The sequence below is a fragment of the Cinclus cinclus genome, chromosome 1 (assembly GCF_963662255.1).
Source record: "Cinclus cinclus chromosome 1, bCinCin1.1, whole genome shotgun sequence".
NCBI lineage: Eukaryota > Metazoa > Chordata > Aves > Passeriformes > Cinclidae > Cinclus > Cinclus cinclus.
The window spans coordinates 27,962,279-27,982,329 of record NC_085046.1 but is presented as its reverse complement, the minus strand read 5'-3'; the positions used below and the strand labels follow the sequence as shown (position 1 = coordinate 27,982,329).

Genomic DNA, 20,051 nt, shown 5'->3' with positions numbered 1-20,051 from the left:
TCATTTCTTAGTTAAGAAAACAACATTTTGTTGTCTTTTGTATTAATGTTTTGAGAGCATATTATTAGCTTCTCTTACTGTTAGCAGCAAATAAAGTCTGCTGCTCTTGGACAATACAGGTTTATGGAAAAACACCCCAAAACTGTTGTAATTAATAGTATTTAGCTGCTAGAGACAATATTGCTTAGGAATGGTTCTACCTCTGGCTGTGGATATTTTTTATTTGAAGCATGGAATGGTACCAAAGCCTTAACACTGGCCTGTACATAAAGCACACAATAATCTTCTGCTAAAAAAAAAAAAAAAAAACAACCAACAAAACCAAAAAACATACAAGGGAAGCAAACTGTAGTTTACAAGAAGGGGATGAAGGAAGACCTATGAAACTACAGAACTGCTTTTAGATAGGTGCAGACTCATTTGAGTACTGTGTGCAGTTTTGGGCCCCCCAATTTAAAATTGTTTGGGTGCTTACATGCATCCAGAGGAGGACAGCAAAGCTGGTGCAATGGTTGGAAAAAACATCTAGTGAAGATCAGCTGAGGACACTGTGTTTGTTTAGGTTTGCAAGAAAGAGGCTGAGGAGTGACCTTATTCCTCTCTATTGCTTCTTGATGGAGGGGAAGTGAAGAGGGAGGTGCTTATCTCTTCTCCCTGGTATCTTAATGCATGGAAGTGGAGAAAAGCTGAGTTACAGGAGTGTTAAACTGAACATGAGGAAAGATTTGTTTAAGGAAACAGCAGTCAAACCCTGGAACAGGCTTCCTAGAGAGAGAGATTGTTGAATTCCTATGCTTATCAGTGTTTAAGAAGAATTTGGACAAGGCCTATAGTAGCCTGCTTTAACTTTAGGTCACACCTGAAGGGTTCAGGCAGTTGGTCTCAGAGACCATTCTTTTTCCATGTACTGTGAAAGTAATCCATGCAAAATGGACCAGAAGGACTTTCTGAATTAATTCCTTCATCGCCATGTCAGTCTGCTCTGTTCCTCCATCAGAACACTTACATAGGCTAAATTCCATTGGTATAGGGAACAGGTGATGGGGTCTGTGTAATCATGAGTAGAAGGAGAGGGTTAGTGGTCAATTTATGTTTGTTGTTTCTTCCAATATAAAAACTTACAGGCACCAAATGAAGCTACTAGATTTCAGTTTCAAGGCAAACAAAGGAAAGTATTTTTGTATACAGCATGTAATTAAACTGCAGAACTCTAAAGATGCTTGTAGTTCATTGGATCAAGAGGCCATGAAATTAATGGAAGGGACATTTGGTAAGAAATATTCAGCAGAGACTTCTGACTTTCAGAGAATATTTCAGTTTAGGAGGATCCCTAGACAAACATGCTGCTTGAAGCAAATATGATCAGATCACTTTCCTTAGAGATTTCTCTAATTGAAACTTGAACACAGCCAAGAATGGAGTTCCCACAACATGTCTGGGCAAGTGTTTGACTTGTTTCCTGTTGCCTTTCATCCTATCCTGTGCACCTCTTACAAGAGTCCATCTATCTTTCCTGCATCAGGTATCTGTAAGTAAAGTCTCCTGTCGCCACATTTCTGTGAGGCTGAACAAGTTGCTTCAGTCTGCTCAAGTGGTGTGTACTTCAGCCCCTGAGCAGTCTGCTGTCCCTCTGTTGAATATATTATGGTATCACAGAGTCCCAGGGTTGATCAGATTGGAAGGGACAATAGTAGTCCAACCCAGGGCACATGGCACAAGACTGTGTCCAGACAGCATTGAGTATCTCCAGTGAGGGAGACTTCACACCCTCCTTGGCCTGTCTGTTCCAGTGCAAGGTCTCAGTAAAGAAGTTTACCTTCACAGTAAAGATGTTCTTCATATTCAGGGAGGTGGAACTTGCTGTGAGTCAGTTTCTGCCCATTGCCTCTTGTCCTATTGCTTGGCACCATGAGGAAGAGCCTGGATCCATCATCTTGACATCTTCCCTTCAGACACTTTCAGATACAATCTGTCCATGTCAATGTATTTCCAGTACTGGGAAGCCCAAGACCAAAGCTGCTCCAAATGTATCCCAAGTGATGAACAGAGAGGAAGAGTCACTGCTGTGTGTGTGGGTGGTGGATGCAGTCTTTCTGATGGAGCACAGGATGCTGTTCACTTTCTTTGCAGTAAGGGCACACTGGTGACTAATGTTCACATGAAAGTCCACAAGGACCGCTGTGTCCTTTTCTGCAGATCTGCGTGACACTCAGCACCAGCTTGGATGGTAGCCTTATTCCACCCAGATGCAAGTCTTTGCATTTGCTTTTGTTGAAATTCAGGAGTTTTCTATCAGCCCAGATTTTTAGCAGGGCCTGAGAGAGTATACTGGGCAAGTACCACTTCATATTCCCTTTCTAAATTTTGCATTCAGAATCCACTTTTAAGCCCAACAGAAAACAGGACACTGGACTAGGTAGAGTTTTTGTATAAGCTTTGCTTAGGTTTCTTAAAGAATAGATACAAATACCTCCTTGCAGGTCTCTGTCTGCCAAGCCAGTGGAGGAACTTTCCTGAATGTTCCAGTGAAAAGGACGTAGTGGTATGGCCAGATGTAGTTGAATAGAAAAACATGGGATTTTGAGTCAAGTTATGAAGTAATTGATTATGTAGAGGTTTGCGTATAGATTTGGGGTTTGGGTTTCACTCTTATGTCTAACACTCTGAAAGCTGTGTATTGCGGATTCTTTATGTCATTTAAGTGCCTCAAAACCATATTTCAGAGATCTTCAAAGCAGAAAACTTAATGAGGCCTGCGTAAACATTTAAAATCTGGTGTCAGTTTGTCAACAGCTTCACTTGCAGCTCTCAACTGTATCCATGAATAGTCTGTGCTGTATAGATAATCTTATTTCTTTTGGAGTCTTGAGAAATTTCAATATTTTCAAATTTGTTTCCTTGAGACAGATATAACTATATAGATGTACATGTTTTGCTTTTTGTTTTTTGTTTAATATAAGCTGTATTTTGATAATATAAGTTGAAGAGTAGTAAAAAGATTTCTTGTGCCTGAAATAAATATCTTCTCCCATCATACCAAAACCTGACCAACCAACTAAAACCCCAAAAAGCGAAAAAAAAAACCCTACCAACACTCCAATAATATAAAAGTGCAGTTAAACCTAAACCACATTTATAGGAAACTTGATTTCCAAAAGGGTTTTATTTACATTTAAACATAGGATTCAGTCCATTCATTGTCAAAACTGTACTATTGGTATGACAAACGTACTCCCCCCCACCTCAGTAACTCATAGCTATTTTCTGCTAGTACACTGACCATCACAGGAATTAATTTATCTTCAGCGTTAAAGGGACAAGTTTTAGGTATATGACTGCATCCACAAAAGGAGGAAAAAGGGACATCCAAGAAACTCTGAAATCATACTTTTGCACCAAGCAAAATGATTGCATAGTTGTTCAGAAGTTTGTAAAGTAGATATGCTTAAAGGCACCTATTTAGTTTCATCCATGCCAGTTGTAATTAAAAAGAAGACTTTAATCCAAACACTCTAAATAAGCAATTACTTTTGCATTCTAAATTTCTTTTGCTTGCATGTTATGCTTCCCAAGTTAATATTAGACTTCGCAAAAAATTTGTTTGTCATAGACTGTTGTTCTTAAAGAAATTAGTAAAATGCTGTTTCAAAAGGAGGGAAAAGAAAGAGAAGGTATTAGGTTAAATATTAATTTGAATGTCTACAATAATGGGTACATATGCTATTTAAGGAAGTCATTATTCCACTGTGCAGTCAACAAGAGTATTGATTAGAATTAATTCACTGCAAAAAGTCTCCAATCATTTTTAACATAAGTTTTTCCTCTTTAACAGCACCCTGAAGCTTGTCTTTTTTCGTGGCCAATTTAACAACAAATTTGCAATTAATCATTTGTTGATTGCAATGAATGGTCTGTCGATAATATGCAGCTTACATTGCTAAAAGGCTTATACAGAGCTTTATTGTTTTCCTTTTGTCTTGGGAACACTTTGTCTAGCTGTGTTTCCTAGCATGGATTTTGAATAGATATTTTGAAGTAACTCATGCCAATTTTAAAGAGTCACCATGGACTGCTCTGCAAGTATTAATCAAGATATGCCCTAACTTTTCTCTGGCATTACAATATTTGGACATCTGTTCTGACTCCTTACATGTGAAGTAGGACACATTGGCATAAATGAAGGGTTTCATTATCTTAAATGTCATAACATTTGTTTGAATTATTTTGTGTAGATTTTAAATGCTGAAATTGTAATCTTAGGGGTTTTTTATAGATTTCTTTGTTCTTTCAAAAGACTATAAAAATTAAAGCCTTTTAAAATTCCATACGTAATTCTGAAAGCATAATTTACAATTTGTGCAATTACAGTGAAATTAATGTAGATGATACTTTAATAATTTTGAACGGGGTATTTTTACTAAAAGAAATCTAAGGATAAAAATGCTTTTTATTCCAGAAACAGAATTGTTGTCACAGATAATGTATACATAAAGGCCATTATGAAATGCCTCTTTGAGGAGCATTGACATAGATTAATTTTTCTTGAAAATAATGGCAGTTTGACTGGCAATTTTCATTTTATCATAAGGAGACTGGGATTAGCTCAGTTGCTTAGAACATGGTGCTAATAATGCCAAGGTTGTTGGTTCTATTCCTGTATGGGTCATTCACTTAAGAGCTGGACTTCATGATCCTTGTGGGTTCCTTCCAATTTGGAATAGTCTGTGATTGTGATTCTGAAATGTGTGTTACATCTGTCGTCCTTAAAACAGTATCTCAATAGTATATTTCTTATGGCTAGGAAGTGGTTTTGAATACAATGTACATAATCAGAACTAAGGCAAAGATTAATTCTGGTTCCAGGCTTTTGCAAATGTTTGAAAACATTTTGTTTGCACTGATCTTTAAATTGCATATTTTTTTATAGGTTTTGATTGTTCATTAGCAAAAAAATGGCCAGGAGTAAAACTAGGATTTAACTGATTTACATCGCCCTTATTAATACCATTATTATACAAAAGTCACAAATATTAGGATAATCTTACTCTGAGATAATATCTGATGTCATATGGATGTGATATTTATGCTTGAGTAAAAGTTAATATTAACAACATTTGTCTTGGCTAACATTATAAGGATTACTTATTACAAACATCAGCAAGACAAGTGTCTGCTTACTGTGCAGCAAATTTGGGAATTCTAGCTTGTCATTTAATATTGATTACATTATTTAAGTAGTTGAGCAAAGCAGCACTTTACAAACAGGTGCTCTTTGATTTGCAAATTTATAAAAATCTAGGAGCAGCTTTCAGCCTACGGCATTGTTGTTTTTTAAGGTAAAAAATTGAAAGGTGATTTGACTATACTTTCATTGAGACCAAGGATTTTTATTTTTTTTTCCATTTTCTATCTCATGAAGCAAATTGATTTATTGTCAAAAAACAGTGGGGTTTTCCATCTGTAAAATATATTTATACCATAACTGTCAGGCCTAGAGTTCAGAGAAACTGCCCCATTCATGCTGTTTGCAGTGAAGGTTTGTGGACCTAACTTTTCCCATATGCTTTAGTTGTCTCCTGAATTTACTCTGCTCATCCTGCCTCTGCACTGTAGGTGTCTGCACCCTTTGTTTGATCACTTAGGGAGTAACTTTGTACACTAGATCACTGATTTGGTGAATTGTACCCTAGTATTTAGTGTAAACAACTTACCCTTCTAGAAAACCTTATATGTGTTGGAAATCCTGAGTAAATGGGTCTTATGCAAAGAGTTTTTATACAGATATAGAATCCTCCCAAACAATTTGAGGCTGAGAATAGGGTACTGGTATAATATATTCAAAGCTACCATGAAAGCCCTAAGTTGCTAAACAACCATGACGCACCGAGTCTGTCCAGATGGTTAGGCAAAAAAGCATTATGCAAGTGCACTCTTGGGAGGGGGAGTTTTATTTTTTTTTTTTTTTTTTTTTTGCTAGAAAACTTAAGGAATTTCTCTGTTTCACTACAGTACTCAAGACTTTTTCACTAGTCTTCTGCAAATTTGGATCCTTGTGATGGGAAAAGGCAGCAAAAGCATTTCTTTGACCCTCTGTGAAGGATTAATTCAGCACTTTGAAAGCAATTTGGACCTTTCTTATTTTTTGGGTTCAAAATTCTGTACATGTTAAATCATAACAAGGGCTTTAGTGCAGTTTCCTGGGTTTCTGACCACATCAAGATTGGTATTTTTTATTTTTCTGTGGGACTGCTTAATAGTGAAACAGTTTTATATAAACCAAGAGTGAAGTACGCAATTGGTAGTTTCTAAAGTTGCTGGGTGTTTTTCCCTTTTCACTGAAAACCATTTTTAATTCCATGTTGATTTTGTTTAAAAAGAGTTTACAGTTTTCAATTATTAGTGTCTTTAGTACAATAAAGAGCAAGTTTTGTGTTGTCCCTAAGTATCAATATTCTGGTAATAACCTGTAACTTATTCCCTTTATTGCACATAATAGATTCTCTCTGTGGAGCAAATAAATATATTTAACCTCAAAGTCTTTTAATCCGGAGTCTACAGAAATAGTTAGTGCATAACCTTTGTATGTCATGCTCTGGGTAAATCATCACTGTAAAATATTTTGCATATCTAAATTATTTATTCAAAGCAGCTATAGAAAAAGCTTGATTTGTTTTGGAAGGAAAATATATGTGAATTAATGTTGTAAAATTTGAATGCATCTTCCACAAACACATGTTCGTATTTGGACTTATTTTAACACTTTTCCATATATCCAAATATTAAGTCCAGAAAAGGCTTTTCATTCTCTAAGCCCAAGTATGTTTAGGTTGTTTTTTAATGCGGGTTCCTATTATTCATAGAGAATGTTTTTTGAGTCCCTAAATGCTCAGTAAAATGGCATCTAGTTCCATTTTTTAGTCTATTTCATGTTTTAGATAGCTGTTACTGCAGAGCCTGGACTTTAACTTGCACAGCTGATATCAAACACTGTTCCTATGAACTAATTATATTAAGTCATTAGGTTGATATATTTCAGAGAATATTAACCCCTTGTTTTTCATCCAAATATTGGTCATTGGCATGTAGCATGTCATTAGGTTTTGCACTTCAGAAAAGAATCTGACCACTTACTCTGTGTATGAAAACAAGAATGCATTCACCTTTTAAGTTAAAAATTTGATTAACAGTAGCAGTAAAACCAGTATGTGATCAAGATGATCTCCTAGGGTGTAATCTCTTCCATCTAATGTTGTTGTGAATGTAACATTAATTTAATTTTATTTTATTTCTGCAGTACCTTTTCAGAGAAACCACTCTGGTGGGAGTAAACTTGGCATGAGTAGCTCATGTCTATCTAGCTCTTTCTCGGAGGCTTCCTAGTTGGCCAGTTTGTCTCAGTCTCATAAATAACTCTTCTGCCATTTTGGTATTGTTGCCTTCCCACAGCTACCTCACACTTTGACAGATCCTTAGGGTCTGAACTGGATCTCAGGTGCTTACTGGTGCAAGGAGGTGTGGCCTATGTTGGTAGAGGGGAAAAGAGGGAATAAGCTTGAAGGAACCTCCACAAAGGCAGAAATTAGAAACCTTATACAATTTAGCAAGTAAATAAAGGAGAAGGATTCAGGAGATATTTTGATTGATGCAACACAAGAGCAAATGCAGATATTAAAAGTTAAGCAAGTTGCTTCTAGACCTCTGAGAAAGAACAAACAGGCTATATGAAAGATGTAAGGGAGAGGATCTTAAAAAGTTTGTCGTAAATCAGCAGAGCGAGTGAGAGAGAGAGTGAGTGAATGTCTGTAGATAAATAATCCAACATGTAGCCCTAATTTATGAGTATGTTAGGGGTTTTTTATAAATTAATATTTGTTTGTCCAATAGGAAAGATAATAAATAATATTGTAATGCAAAAATTTAAATTTCAAATAGAAAACATAATGAATGAGGAAAACAGTGACCTTTTTCAATTAAGAGAAAAATATTCTTTCAGAGTATAAATCAATGAGAGATGTTTTAGTGGTTTGCATATTTCTTATAAAAATAAATACCTGCTATGGAAACAAATGAATAGCATAAATATGTATTAAAATTATAAGACTCTGTTGCCAAGGCTTTGGCTAACAAGTTATGGGAAGTTGCTAGGGAGAAGTCAGGTGAACATTTATTATTTGATCCCTATCAAGCAAATGAGTGTTTAAAATGGGTGGTGATACAAGATTTGGCTCGAACCCCATTGAGGATTTCAGAGAACTGCTCAAACTGTTACATTTCAGGCATACCTTCATAAACGTGAGAAACTAGGTGTGCTCAGTTTCTTGTATGATTAATAGCAAAAGACCTTGGAATAACAATTCAGAGCAGAAACATGTCAACATGCCTTTTGGGAAAGTCTTTCCAAAGAGCCTTCTTCTAACTCTTAAGCATACTGAGAGAATAGGGAAATGACCCTGACAGTTTGGGCACCTAAATTAAGGGCCTACATTCAGCCCCTGAAAATACTGCTCTAATGCAAACTTAATCAGTGTTCAGAATAAAAATACTCAAAGGGATTTATGTTTGCTTGGGGGTTTTGGGGAGATTTTGGGGAGTGTTTTGGGTTTTGTTTATTATGAGAGTGTTTGAAAAATCATATTAGAATATAATTTTTCAGGACACTACACAAGCAGTTATTCTTTATCCCAAATTTGCTTTTTTTCTCTAAGTTTTAATATGATGATGCCAATTAGCATTTAATCCAAATGCTTAGTAATTGAGCAAATTACTCACATTTCTCTCCTAAGAACTGCAGAAGTGCTAGGCATGAAAGTCTGTGTGTTCATTTCAAGTTAGACAGGCTTTTAATGTGAACTTTGTTTCTGTGCTTTTTATTAAAGACACCTATGAGGCATTTCTGTGTTCCTCTGAAGAACATCTAAAGCAGCAAAAAATTGCATTGCACAGTGTCGCCTATATTGACTTTCAGCCTAAGATGTGTCCTTGATTGTGTTCTGCTCAAACTCATTTTGCAGGATAATTTGGGGCTGTTTCAACATAGTTCTCAATCAGCAGTTATCAGAAATGCTCCTAAAGGTTTACCACAGAGATCTTTTTAATATACAAGATATTTAATACACTGTCTATATGGCTATTTTGGCTAGTTGCCATGTGATCACTTTTCTCCTTCTCTTTTTAGTGACCACATAAACACTTAGCATGGACCTAGAAGAACCCTTCTCTAGTTACAGTAAATTTAGAGTTGAACTAATATAAAGAAAGGAAGATGTAGCACAGTGTATCCTCAGCAGAGATCATCTTACAGGGTACATGTCCTCTGCATTGCATTGAGTCATGGGCACATGACACATCTGGTTTGATAATAGTTTGTCTTACCTCCCAGTCTTGCACTTGATTAATGACTTAAAAATATAGGTACATAGGAACGTATTGTCAGTTTCTAAACCTCAAAATAGCTCCTCAGAGAAAGTCCTTGAGATATTGGTACAAAGGCTTGTCTTATAGGACTGGTCCCTACACAGCTGGAACATGTGGTCACCCTGTATAAATTGATCAATAGTAAATACCAAGGAGTTAGTGGCTGTCTGTACCCACAAATTATAGACCTGTACACAGGCAGAGCATTGGGATGGCTGAGTTTTCTTGCACAAAGAGAGGGTTTTTTTTGCAAAATAGATTCCATTTTGTATCTGTGTAGAATCAGCAGAAACTCAACAGAATTCTGATTTCAAACAAAAAGGGAGATGAAACATGCTTACCTTTGTAGGCCTGTTTCAGTGTTTTTGTTAGTGCTTCCAGATATACCATGCTCTGGTCTTTTGTCTATCCTTCATAAATACTGTGGTTCTGATGTTCCATCCTAGGTTTTGAGAAATTGCCTGTTTAAATGAGTATTTAAAGTATGAACTGTCACTTGACTTAGCAATACCTGTACTGCTGAAATGTATTTAAACTTGAACATCAGAGTATATCACAGACAAAATAAATAGCATTATCTTCACAGTTTCTGTATTCTTCAAAAGCCAGGAACACAAATTTCTCGGATTTTGATTCTCAGATTTCTTTCTTAAGAAGCTGAATTATTGCTGTCTTTTAGTAAAGCTGTTCTAAGAAGTGCTTGTAAACTCTTCTTGCTCTGACCTTTTAAAACTACCATCTTTCCCATCTATACAGGCCCAAAATATCAGTAGAAACTAATACAGTTATAGTAATTAATGTTTCACCAGAAACTAAAGTATTAATGAATATATTTTTAAATCCCTTTCCCTCTCAGGTTAATTAATTTAATCAAAAACCTGGGAGTCAAATGTGAGCTGACAGCCTGATTCAAACAAGGCAGAACATTAAGCTTCTTGACTGCCTTTTACTAGACTTGGTCATTCAATGGTTCAATATGATTTATTTATCTTAGATTCTTATTACAGGGTGGGAAGTGCTAAAATGAAGGGCGTACCTCTGCTTTTGTATTTTATAGACATTTACAGAAAATAAAATGCAGGATGTTTTGAGGATGTTAGTTTATCTAGAAAATAATTTCTAGAAAACAATTATCTAGAAATTAATTTTAAGCCACCACAGCAAACTTCATTCATCTGTTTTCAATGATTTTTTATTTTTTTTTTACATCTGTACTATACCACATTAATAACTGATCTGAGCTGACTGGTTGTTCAGGTTAGATTTGCATTCTGATCCAAAGATTACAGGTTGCTGAATTATCCCTTAAGCTTCCTAGCCTTGTGGATCCATTAAGCCTTAATTAAAGAAGCATATTAGGAAAAAAGAAATAATCAGACCGTTTGTATCCAAAGAACATGCACACTGGTCATTTGTTTGTTCACCAGCATAAAAATTATTATTTAATGGAAATTTTAATCACAGCAAACTTATAGACAGACATATATTAAATGCATTAATCTTTCTATAAGGTTATTCACAATGTATAAGGTTACTCCTCTGAAAAGACTGCTTCAGATTGCTTTCCGGTAATGCTAATACCCATTAAAAAGATGAATATATATATGTGTAAGTCAATCATAAGGTATTAAAGAGGTGTAGCAACTTAAGCTTCTTTTCTTCTTGGCAGGTCACTTTGAGAAATGTCCTAGTTCAATTAAAATATTTTTTCCATTTCCTAGGAGTAGATTCAGATATGCTCTGTCTGTTCTCTATCCTATCTTCACTGTCAGGATTTAAAACAAGCCTGAGTGAGGTATACAGATAGCAGGTTCAAATGTAAGGGTGCATATATGTGTATATGTCTGCATGTTCATCACATATATGTCCTGATTGAATACTTGTGTTATGTAAAGGTCCATTTTTTAAGAGTATGTACAATTTTGTAGAATTTAAACTGGGATAAACTGCATTTTTTGTTCTTCAAATACCCATTCTTTCCTCTGTTGTTTCTAAAGGCTACAGTAGTGAGTGGAAACCATCTAAACAAGAACAGCATACAGAAGAGCACATTGTGACAGTTTCTTTCAGATTAGATTGGTACTATGAATTTAGTTAAGAAAAATTATCATGTAGGCTATTGTCATATGACTTGTGAATGACTAAAATATTTTATATCTTAAAAAAGAAATGAAGAATTTTAGAATAGTAGTGTAAAACTGAAATATTCTTATAATAGTCTCAGAAACACAAGATTGCCTAATTGGCTGCTTAGTTCTGCTGTCGATGCTCAGTATTCATCATTACTATGTGCCCAACATTGATTCTGATGTGAAACTGCTCCAGGAAAAAATACTAATTCTTGGATTGTTTGGTGAAATGTATTACAATTAGAGGTATAAAATGAGCTCTATGACTGAAATGTGAATGAAGGGAAAAGTGATAGTTTCATATTACAGTAATGCCATAAGACCTTCCTCCTTCATTCATCTTGCAACAGGCTTGACAAAATTGTTTCTCCTCAGATTAATTAAATTTTTGCCAGTTTTAGGTATGCTTGCATTTACTTACGGTGTATTACTTGTAAAGCTGGAAGATATTTAGGTTCATATTTAGTAATGCTGGAAAATAGTATTTCAGGCCAAAATGAAAATCAGTTTACTAATAAAAATTATTATATAAATCCCAGAGGTTCTATTAATTATAGACCAGTATCTGACTGTCGAATTATCATTGTTTAAAAATCCTGTTATCTTTGCTAGGTAATATCATGATGCATGAGAGTTTGCTTTACTGAATCCTGGGTTTTCTCTTTCACATCAGTTCTATAGTAAAATACAAAAATAATTCCTCATGTTTTCCTGGCCATTCACAATATCAGCTACTAGGAAAGGTCAGCACATTTTGCAGACTATATTTGGTTTACCATACTGTTACTCTGTTTCTGTATAGTTAATTAGGTTATTTTAGTATAGCTTTTCACACAAATAATTTCTCCATTGGTCAAACAGCAGTTGTATGTCTAAATAAGTTGGGGTAGATTGAAATGGTTACTTGAAATGACTGAGTGAAGTCTGCTAAGATCAATCATGTTACAAATGTAGCCAAAAATGTCACAATGGAAGACTCTGCTCTCCTCAGCCTGGAAAATTCTAATGGCTGTTCTTCAGGATTCAGGGATGGCATCTGGAATTCCTGCAGCTCTTAGGATACAGTACGTACATTCCTACTCACTGTCAAGTTCCTGTTACTTTTAATTTTTCCCACTGCTTTTAATTTACTTATACCAGTTGATGTGCTACTGCCTTAACAAGTGCGACAGACCTTTGAAAAACACAAAACTCAGTGTAGTTTCTTGGGTGGGGGATTTTTGTTTGATTTTGTTTTTTTTCTCTCTTACCCTTTTTTTCCCCTAAAGCAGAGGATTGTTGTCCTAATGCATAGCCAGCATGGGCTGGTTTCAGATTTTCTTGCAGTGGGGAGTTATGGTTGAGAAGAGGTCCCTGTGCTAGGAAATCTAAGGGCTCTACTTTGGATTCATTTGAGGGTTTGGAAGAACAGCTGGACAATATAAACTGAAGGAAGCTTTGGCAACTCCCCTACTTTTGAGCTTGTCTGGGTGTAGTTACTTTTCTAGTTTACAGTTTCCATCAATAAAAGTAGCTCTTCAGCAATTTCTTTAGTGAAATTGACCTGGCATGTGCCTGTCTTGTGCTGTGCCTGTCGAAACTAGCTGGGCATATTAATGTTTTTACCTCTCTGTTCGTTAAGTCAGTTGATTCATTTTGGAGTCAGAAAATGTTCAGGGAGGGGAAAATTTTGATCAAATCAACCTTGCATGGAAACAACTGCCTGTTTGCCATCTGCAGTGGGCATTGATCCCTAGCTTGTTTGTGCCTTGCGTTTGTTATGCATGAGTAAGCACATTAGCCTTTTCATTTCATTCATCAGACAGTTAGTCCTTGATTAGTGTTTCCTAGTTTCTGTCAAAAATGCTACTACTCCTTTATTCATTTTGTCTTGGGACTGTCTTTTTCAGTGTGTGGAAAATGAACAGTTAACTACAACAATAGTCCTTTCATTTCTTTTTCATATGAAACTGGCTAACAAATATACTTTTCTAATGCCAGCACATCTAATGCAGGATAAAGTATGAATGATGGGTCTTTCTAAAGTTAACAGAGTTATTATTTTAGTTCAGCTAGAAGGTATTGTTTAGAAGTGTGATGTCTCAGGGTTTACTGTCAGCTTTATTTCATCCGTCTCCAAGAACTGTGGGATCACCTGAATACTTGTGGATATTTGCCTTATAAAATTGCACATAAAAATAAATTTAAATTAAAAATGAGTACAGTTTGAGAATACAGCGCTGAAAGTTTCAGACAGTTTGGGTGACAGGACAGAACAATAAGGATTTTTTGGCTAACATCATTCGCTTGGGAGTTTTGCTGTCATTTCCTTCCAGAACAGTGGAATGTTGAATGACAATTCCATTCTTAAATATAATAGAAAGAAATGCATGAATAATTACGTGATGCACATAAAACAGCAAACTATGTGCATCTTTAGAAACTGCATAACAGGTTCATTAAAAAAAGTTGAGTACCTTGATATAGTCAATACATTTATTGTTGTTAAGTGATTTAATTTGATCAGTGATCACAAGTTTTGCCTAAAAATTCTTTACTGTGTTACATCCCTATGTAGATAGTGTGTGTAAAATTTTATTAATTATGTACTGCTTTTTATTCATAATTGTAAAAGTTTATTTTTATGCTATCAATCTGTCTGAACAATTTTACCTTTGAATGTAATGGTATTAAAGTTAAACATTTATCTTTTCAGAGCAACCATAAGTTAGTAAACCAAACTTTGAAGGTTGGACCAGTCAGTGCTCTGGTGCATGCCCTGCTTAAGATTCTAGTAAATAAAAAAACTTTTTTAAACACTAAATGTTGAAGTCATGGTTTATATTAGTGGATACCTTTATAGCTCCATTAAATCCTTGCTTATTTGTGATTTAGATTAACATTGATTTGTTTAAATAAAAATTATTTTGAACAAAAGTTTTATTCATGTTTGGAATCATTAATAAGTTATTTAACTATTTAATTTGAGGGCTTTTCCTCCAAATTCTAATTCCCATTGTTTGAAAAGAATTTAAAATGTTGCTAGATTACTAGGCTTATGCTGAATTTAATATTTCTCTCAAATTTTTAGGCTTCATAGTTCCATAATCTATTAAGTTGGCAAATAATAGGTGGGGAAGTTCATATATATATATATATATTTGGTAATTGATTACAGCAACAGTTTTATTTGTAGCTTTTCTCAAATGCTATTGCATGGAAGCTGGGATTCATTTATATTTCTTACTAACTTAACTAACGCTTCTTATTACCTGGATTGAGGAAAAAATTGTCTTCATACCTTTAAAGGAGCACATCAGTTCCAAATACTCTATTTTCAACATCTCCCACCAGCACATTGGGTTTATTCTCTTCTAAATATTATACACTTATGACTGTTTCATACAGCTATTTCATTTCACATGCATGTTATTTGATTGTATTATTAAAATCATTTACTTAATTTAAAAATACTTATAAAATATATTTCATTAAAATATATTTTTATATTAAACAATATTTCCCCACATGATTTGACATTATGACATACAGCAGATGCTAGCATCTAGCAATTATTCCTATTTTCTACCCAGTTTTAGAGAAAGCTGTTGAATGCCATATGAAAATATCAACTTGTATGCATATAAAGTAACTTTACTGAATCTGTCACTCACTTTTTACTGGAGAAGTGGATTTCAAATAGTTTATTTCGTATTTCAACAAGACAGAACTGTATCAGTGGTCTTACAGTAAACCTTCACCATGTCTGGATATGATTCGCTGTATAAAATTTGTAAACATTTTCACTATACAAAACTGTCATCAAAAGAACTAATGGAGACTGCAACAAGAGTAAAAAATTACTAGTTCAGATACATCCCATTCTGGGAGCAATGTATCTGTAAACTTTCTAAGTGATAAGAGAATTGCTCTTGTTGAAAATGACAGTTCACAGAACACCTTACAAACTATATGCACTGTTTACAGTTTGAGTCTTCTATTTTGCTATTTTCCTGTCATAATAGATTTATGGTGCCTTTTTTTTGTCCTGTTAGGATGCTTCAATTGCCCACAGATTCCATATCATGAGAGAAAAACATCCAGAGAAGTTCAACAGTAGGTAAGAATCTAAAAATATATGCATATAAAAATATTTTTCCATGTTATTAAGATATGTTCTGTGAGGGGTTAAATTCTGCACATCCTTTAAAATATTTATTCTTATAAAGGAGAGGAAATTGGTTCATTTTATATTAAGCATATGCTTCCAGACTGCTTGTAGTGTAACTTTTTGATCTGGTATTTCAACTAAAATGAATAGCATTATAAATAAACTGTTCTCACAGGTGAAATGTTTGCCTTGTAAGGCTAGCATGGACAGGATGATGCATTGTGTTTGTGAGGAACCCTGAATTGACACTTTGCCATTAGGCACTGAAGAACACTTCGTAGACAGCTGCAGATGGTGATCCTTATGTTTCATTCTCACACTCACACTGGTACATTGACAGGGGGCTCTTCCATAGATACTCTTAGTAAGGGCAAGTGAATGCCATTATACACAGACCTGCTTTTATCATTAAACAACTTTGTTTCTATAAAAAAAGTCAGGAACGAGACCATGCATCTGTTTCTTATGTTGCTCTCTGAATCTTTAGTGCTATTGCAGAGCTCTTCTGGAAATTAAAAATGCATTACATTTACTGTAAATTCAATATCTGGTTTGTTGAGTAGATAATATTCGTAATGCAATGTTTATGTTTGTTTCTTCTTATTTAGGTAATTTAGCAAGTTAGTTGTGGTGGGTGAAAGTAACATTTCAGAAACTTTAATTAACATTTAAAGACACATGGGGAGAGAAAAGTAAGATACAATCTTATTTGGAATAAACAGAGAATGTCTAGAACTAATTATTAACACAATGTTTTTTCACTGTGAATCTAACCATAGACTGTTTAGTTATCCATGAGGGTGACCTGGAAAGTCTTCTGTAGATGCAAATCTTCATGGGCCTTAGGATGTTAAAATATTCTCTGTGTGTTCACATCTAAGAGCTGTACAGAATGATGTTTAAACATATCTGAATATTATCTTGCTTACTTGCTTTTTTGTTAAAAGTTTTATAGCTAGTAGTCAGAATGGGGGCCTTTTCTTCCTCAAATACTCAATCTGCTTAGCATCTATGCAGTGACATACTGTGAACCCAAGCATATATTTCTTTTTAAGTCACAGAGTGAACGTTTATTTTCTATGACCCCCTTTTCCTAGCTATGATGCTCCTCATTCTGAAAGAATTATACAATGATAAGATCTGAACTCAAGTCTGATCTATGCATCCCAATGTACTGTACACTACCAGCAGGACTGGAGGTATTGGACTTTTAGCAAATGACAGTATTCTAGGCCCTGAAGATGAAGGTAGTTTATCAGTAGTCTTTCTGCATATTTTCAGCAGTTGGCAATTATAATTTATAAAAAGCTCAGCTAATAACATGAGTTTCAGATCAGATATCATGTCACAATAAATCATATGTCATTAATAACATCTGCTAGCAGACTCACCTTGAAATTCATCTATATTTTAAGGAACCTGATACTTCTAACATTATCTTAAGGAAATTAGTTACAAAAATATATAGTCGCAGTCCCTATGTACTTTGGTAGTGTTATATTGAAAGACCTTGAAAAAAGCGATGATTCTTTAGATATATAAAGATCATTCAGAAAGGTTATGCCTTTCTGAAAAACGGCATAAAGACTTGAGCAAAGTAGAATAGAAACTGGTATTTTAAGATGTGTCTCCTTGTGTATAATGAGAAAAAAGGGGTTTTCTGTTTTTGTTCAATAGAATTTTCCAGATTATGTTAGTTCACAAATACTTTTTTCATTACCACTTATTTGCATGTCAAAATAAGGCCATAACATGTTGCAGCAGCAATTTCCTGCAGGGTATAAAAAGAAACCCCCTTTTTAGTTGTCTGCTTAGCCTCAAATCTTAATTCACCAGAATATAGAATTTTTTATGCAATCTAAATTATTTAGGCTCAGCAAGTCTAACTCAAGTCTGATTCATAGTGGGCTCTGTAGTGAATAGCACCTGCTCCTTTGAAAACCCTACATTACTCATTTGAAAATCCTACACTGTAATATGGGCATCTTTCTTGTGATTTAAAAAAGTAATTCTTTTTTGATTTTATGTTAGTTTCCTCTTGCCCAGTCTTCCAACATTTTAACTTTCACAGCTATCATTCAGAGTGGGTCTTTGCACTGAGGTTCTACTCTGAAAAATGAACATGTGAAAATTTTCCTTACTGAAGAGAAGCTTTAAGTTTATGTTGTGTGCAGGGATCTTTTGAAATACACAGGTGTTGTAATTGCTTCAGTGAAGTAAGTTAGGTAAAGTTTGGAGTTAGAGAATCTTTTACATTAAATCCTGGTCATGATCCTCAAATTGCTTAGGCTATTTCTTGCCACTCTGATCCCAAAGTTCATGTGTAAAGAGTGTACTAATATGAAAACTCCTGACACATTCTACTTGTCCAGAAGCAAAATCTTCTTGTACTTGTTTGTCTTCTCAAGATGAAAATAAGGGAATATTGCAAGACTTAGAAATGCTTTTTTTAATGACTACTAGCCAATGTTGTGGCGTTCTTTGGAACTAGGTCACTAGTTCTTTGGAACTGTGTCCTATTTTGAATTCTGCAGTACTCACAGATTTTAGACAAACACTTAGTATTATTGAGTTATTAAAAAGAAAAATAAATAAATTTAGTTTTAGATTTCTTAATTGTCTAGAGATGGTTAGGCATAAGTCTTTGGAAAATCTAAGTTTAAGTGTGTATAAATATTCATTCACTAAAAATTCTCATCAATTTTTTCCTTTGCAATGAAGCACCTGGTTATTTGAGTTTCTTAAGAAATTAAAATCAAGTTCCTTTGTGAAAAGGGTCTTCTGTGTTCAGAAGCTTAATTTTCAATAAAAAAATACCTCATACATGCCTTAATATCCTGAAAATATTATACTTGTAAGCTCTGATATGGAATGGCTCCATATAGTTTTCCAAATAAAGCTCAGCATAAATGTCTACCAGTGATTTTAAAATACACATTGCTTTTTTCTATACCCAGGTCTGGAAGAGAATAATTCTGGTGGTAGTCAAATAGTAAAGAATGGAAGTGAGGACACAGTAGTAGCATCCTAAGCTCTGTCAAAAAATGAATCTTACTATGGCATTTTAATTATATCTTTTGATCATTAGCATACTTTATCAGAAACCAGAACTGACATTGCATAAGGATTTGTATGTGTTCATAAACCCCAAAATCTCTGCTGTCACATTACCCACCCACTCTGCAGGTCTGAAGTGCTCACAACCTTGTGATGAAGAAATCAGTTTCCTTCCCAGCATCTTCTGCTTGACAGTAGGGTCAGATTTTCCAATGTAAGTGTGGAAGGGCTGAGTTAGTGCCAGTGGGGATAAAACTTGCAAAAGGCAGTATTTCAAGTGAAAGTACCATTAAAGTAGGAAATTCTGTTGAAATAATGATTCAGTTAGGCCAAAATGCCCTACAGGGAGATCTGTGTAAACATCATAGGTTTGATGCTGGGAATAACAGATGTATCAGTTATGTGACTGGAATATACACAAGGAAATAAAGAATACTTTCAACAAAAAAGTAATTCAAGTTGATGTTAGCTTTTCTAAAATCATATTCAGTTCAATCAGGTATACTAATTTGGCTCTTTGGCATCCCATAGCATATAAGAGATTTCTTAGTCTCAGTAAACTGAAGTAGGATTTATAAATTACATTTACAGTCTTAAGTACATTGTCTTTGAAGTTTCCAAACATCAATCTATTTCCGTCTTCTATGAAGAAAACCTAAAGCAGAAAAAGTTCCTAATAACTTCATTTATGTCATATTCATAACAATATACTTTTGAGATTCCTTCTCAACTCATTTAATTATTCTTTTATTTTGTGCTGGTATCTATACATTTAGCCTCTAAGAAAGTTCTTAAGTAATAGGAAGTACTGATTGACCTGTGCAAGTGTTCTCCAGGAAAATAAGGAAAGGCCACAGCAAGAAAAGGTAGGAGAAATGACATATCACTGAATCTTTAGTAAGTTATTCTGGGTGTCCTGACTTGGGTACTGCACTCTACAATGTAGTTGCAACATCATATCTTTAGTAACATTACAAAAAAAAAAAAAAAGGAGAAACATCCTGTCATGCATACATTGTTACTGTATTCTGAAGCTTTATTGTAAGGGATGTCTAGTCCTGCCTTGCAGCCAAAATAAACAGAACAGAATTTTTCCGTTTGAATACTAGAGTTGAAGGCAAGTTCAAGTTTTGTGACTGAAAGTGAAAAAAAATCAGTTTAAGAGCAAAATCAATTATGATGGGGTGAATTAATTGGTCTACTCTCAGATGTACTCGGCCTCTGTTTTAAAGTTGACTTATTTTAGCTTAGAATCCAACAGTCAAAATGTTTCAGTTTGGACAGAACAAACCTATTCTGAT

General features: G+C 34.6%; 1 protein-coding gene across 6 annotated transcripts in view; it reads left to right on the top strand.

Annotated features, from left to right (window-relative positions):
* Nucleotides 1-20,051, top strand: part of DGKB (diacylglycerol kinase beta) — a 298,411-nt gene that overhangs the window by 148,378 nt on the left and 129,982 nt on the right. For all 6 annotated transcript variants that reach the window (XM_062508155.1, XM_062508139.1, XM_062508130.1 and 3 more), the window contains one exon: nt 15,578-15,642. In XM_062508155.1, the coding sequence (XP_062364139.1) occupies nt 15,578-15,642 (65 nt within the window). The remainder of the gene's footprint in view (nt 1-15,577; nt 15,643-20,051) is intronic.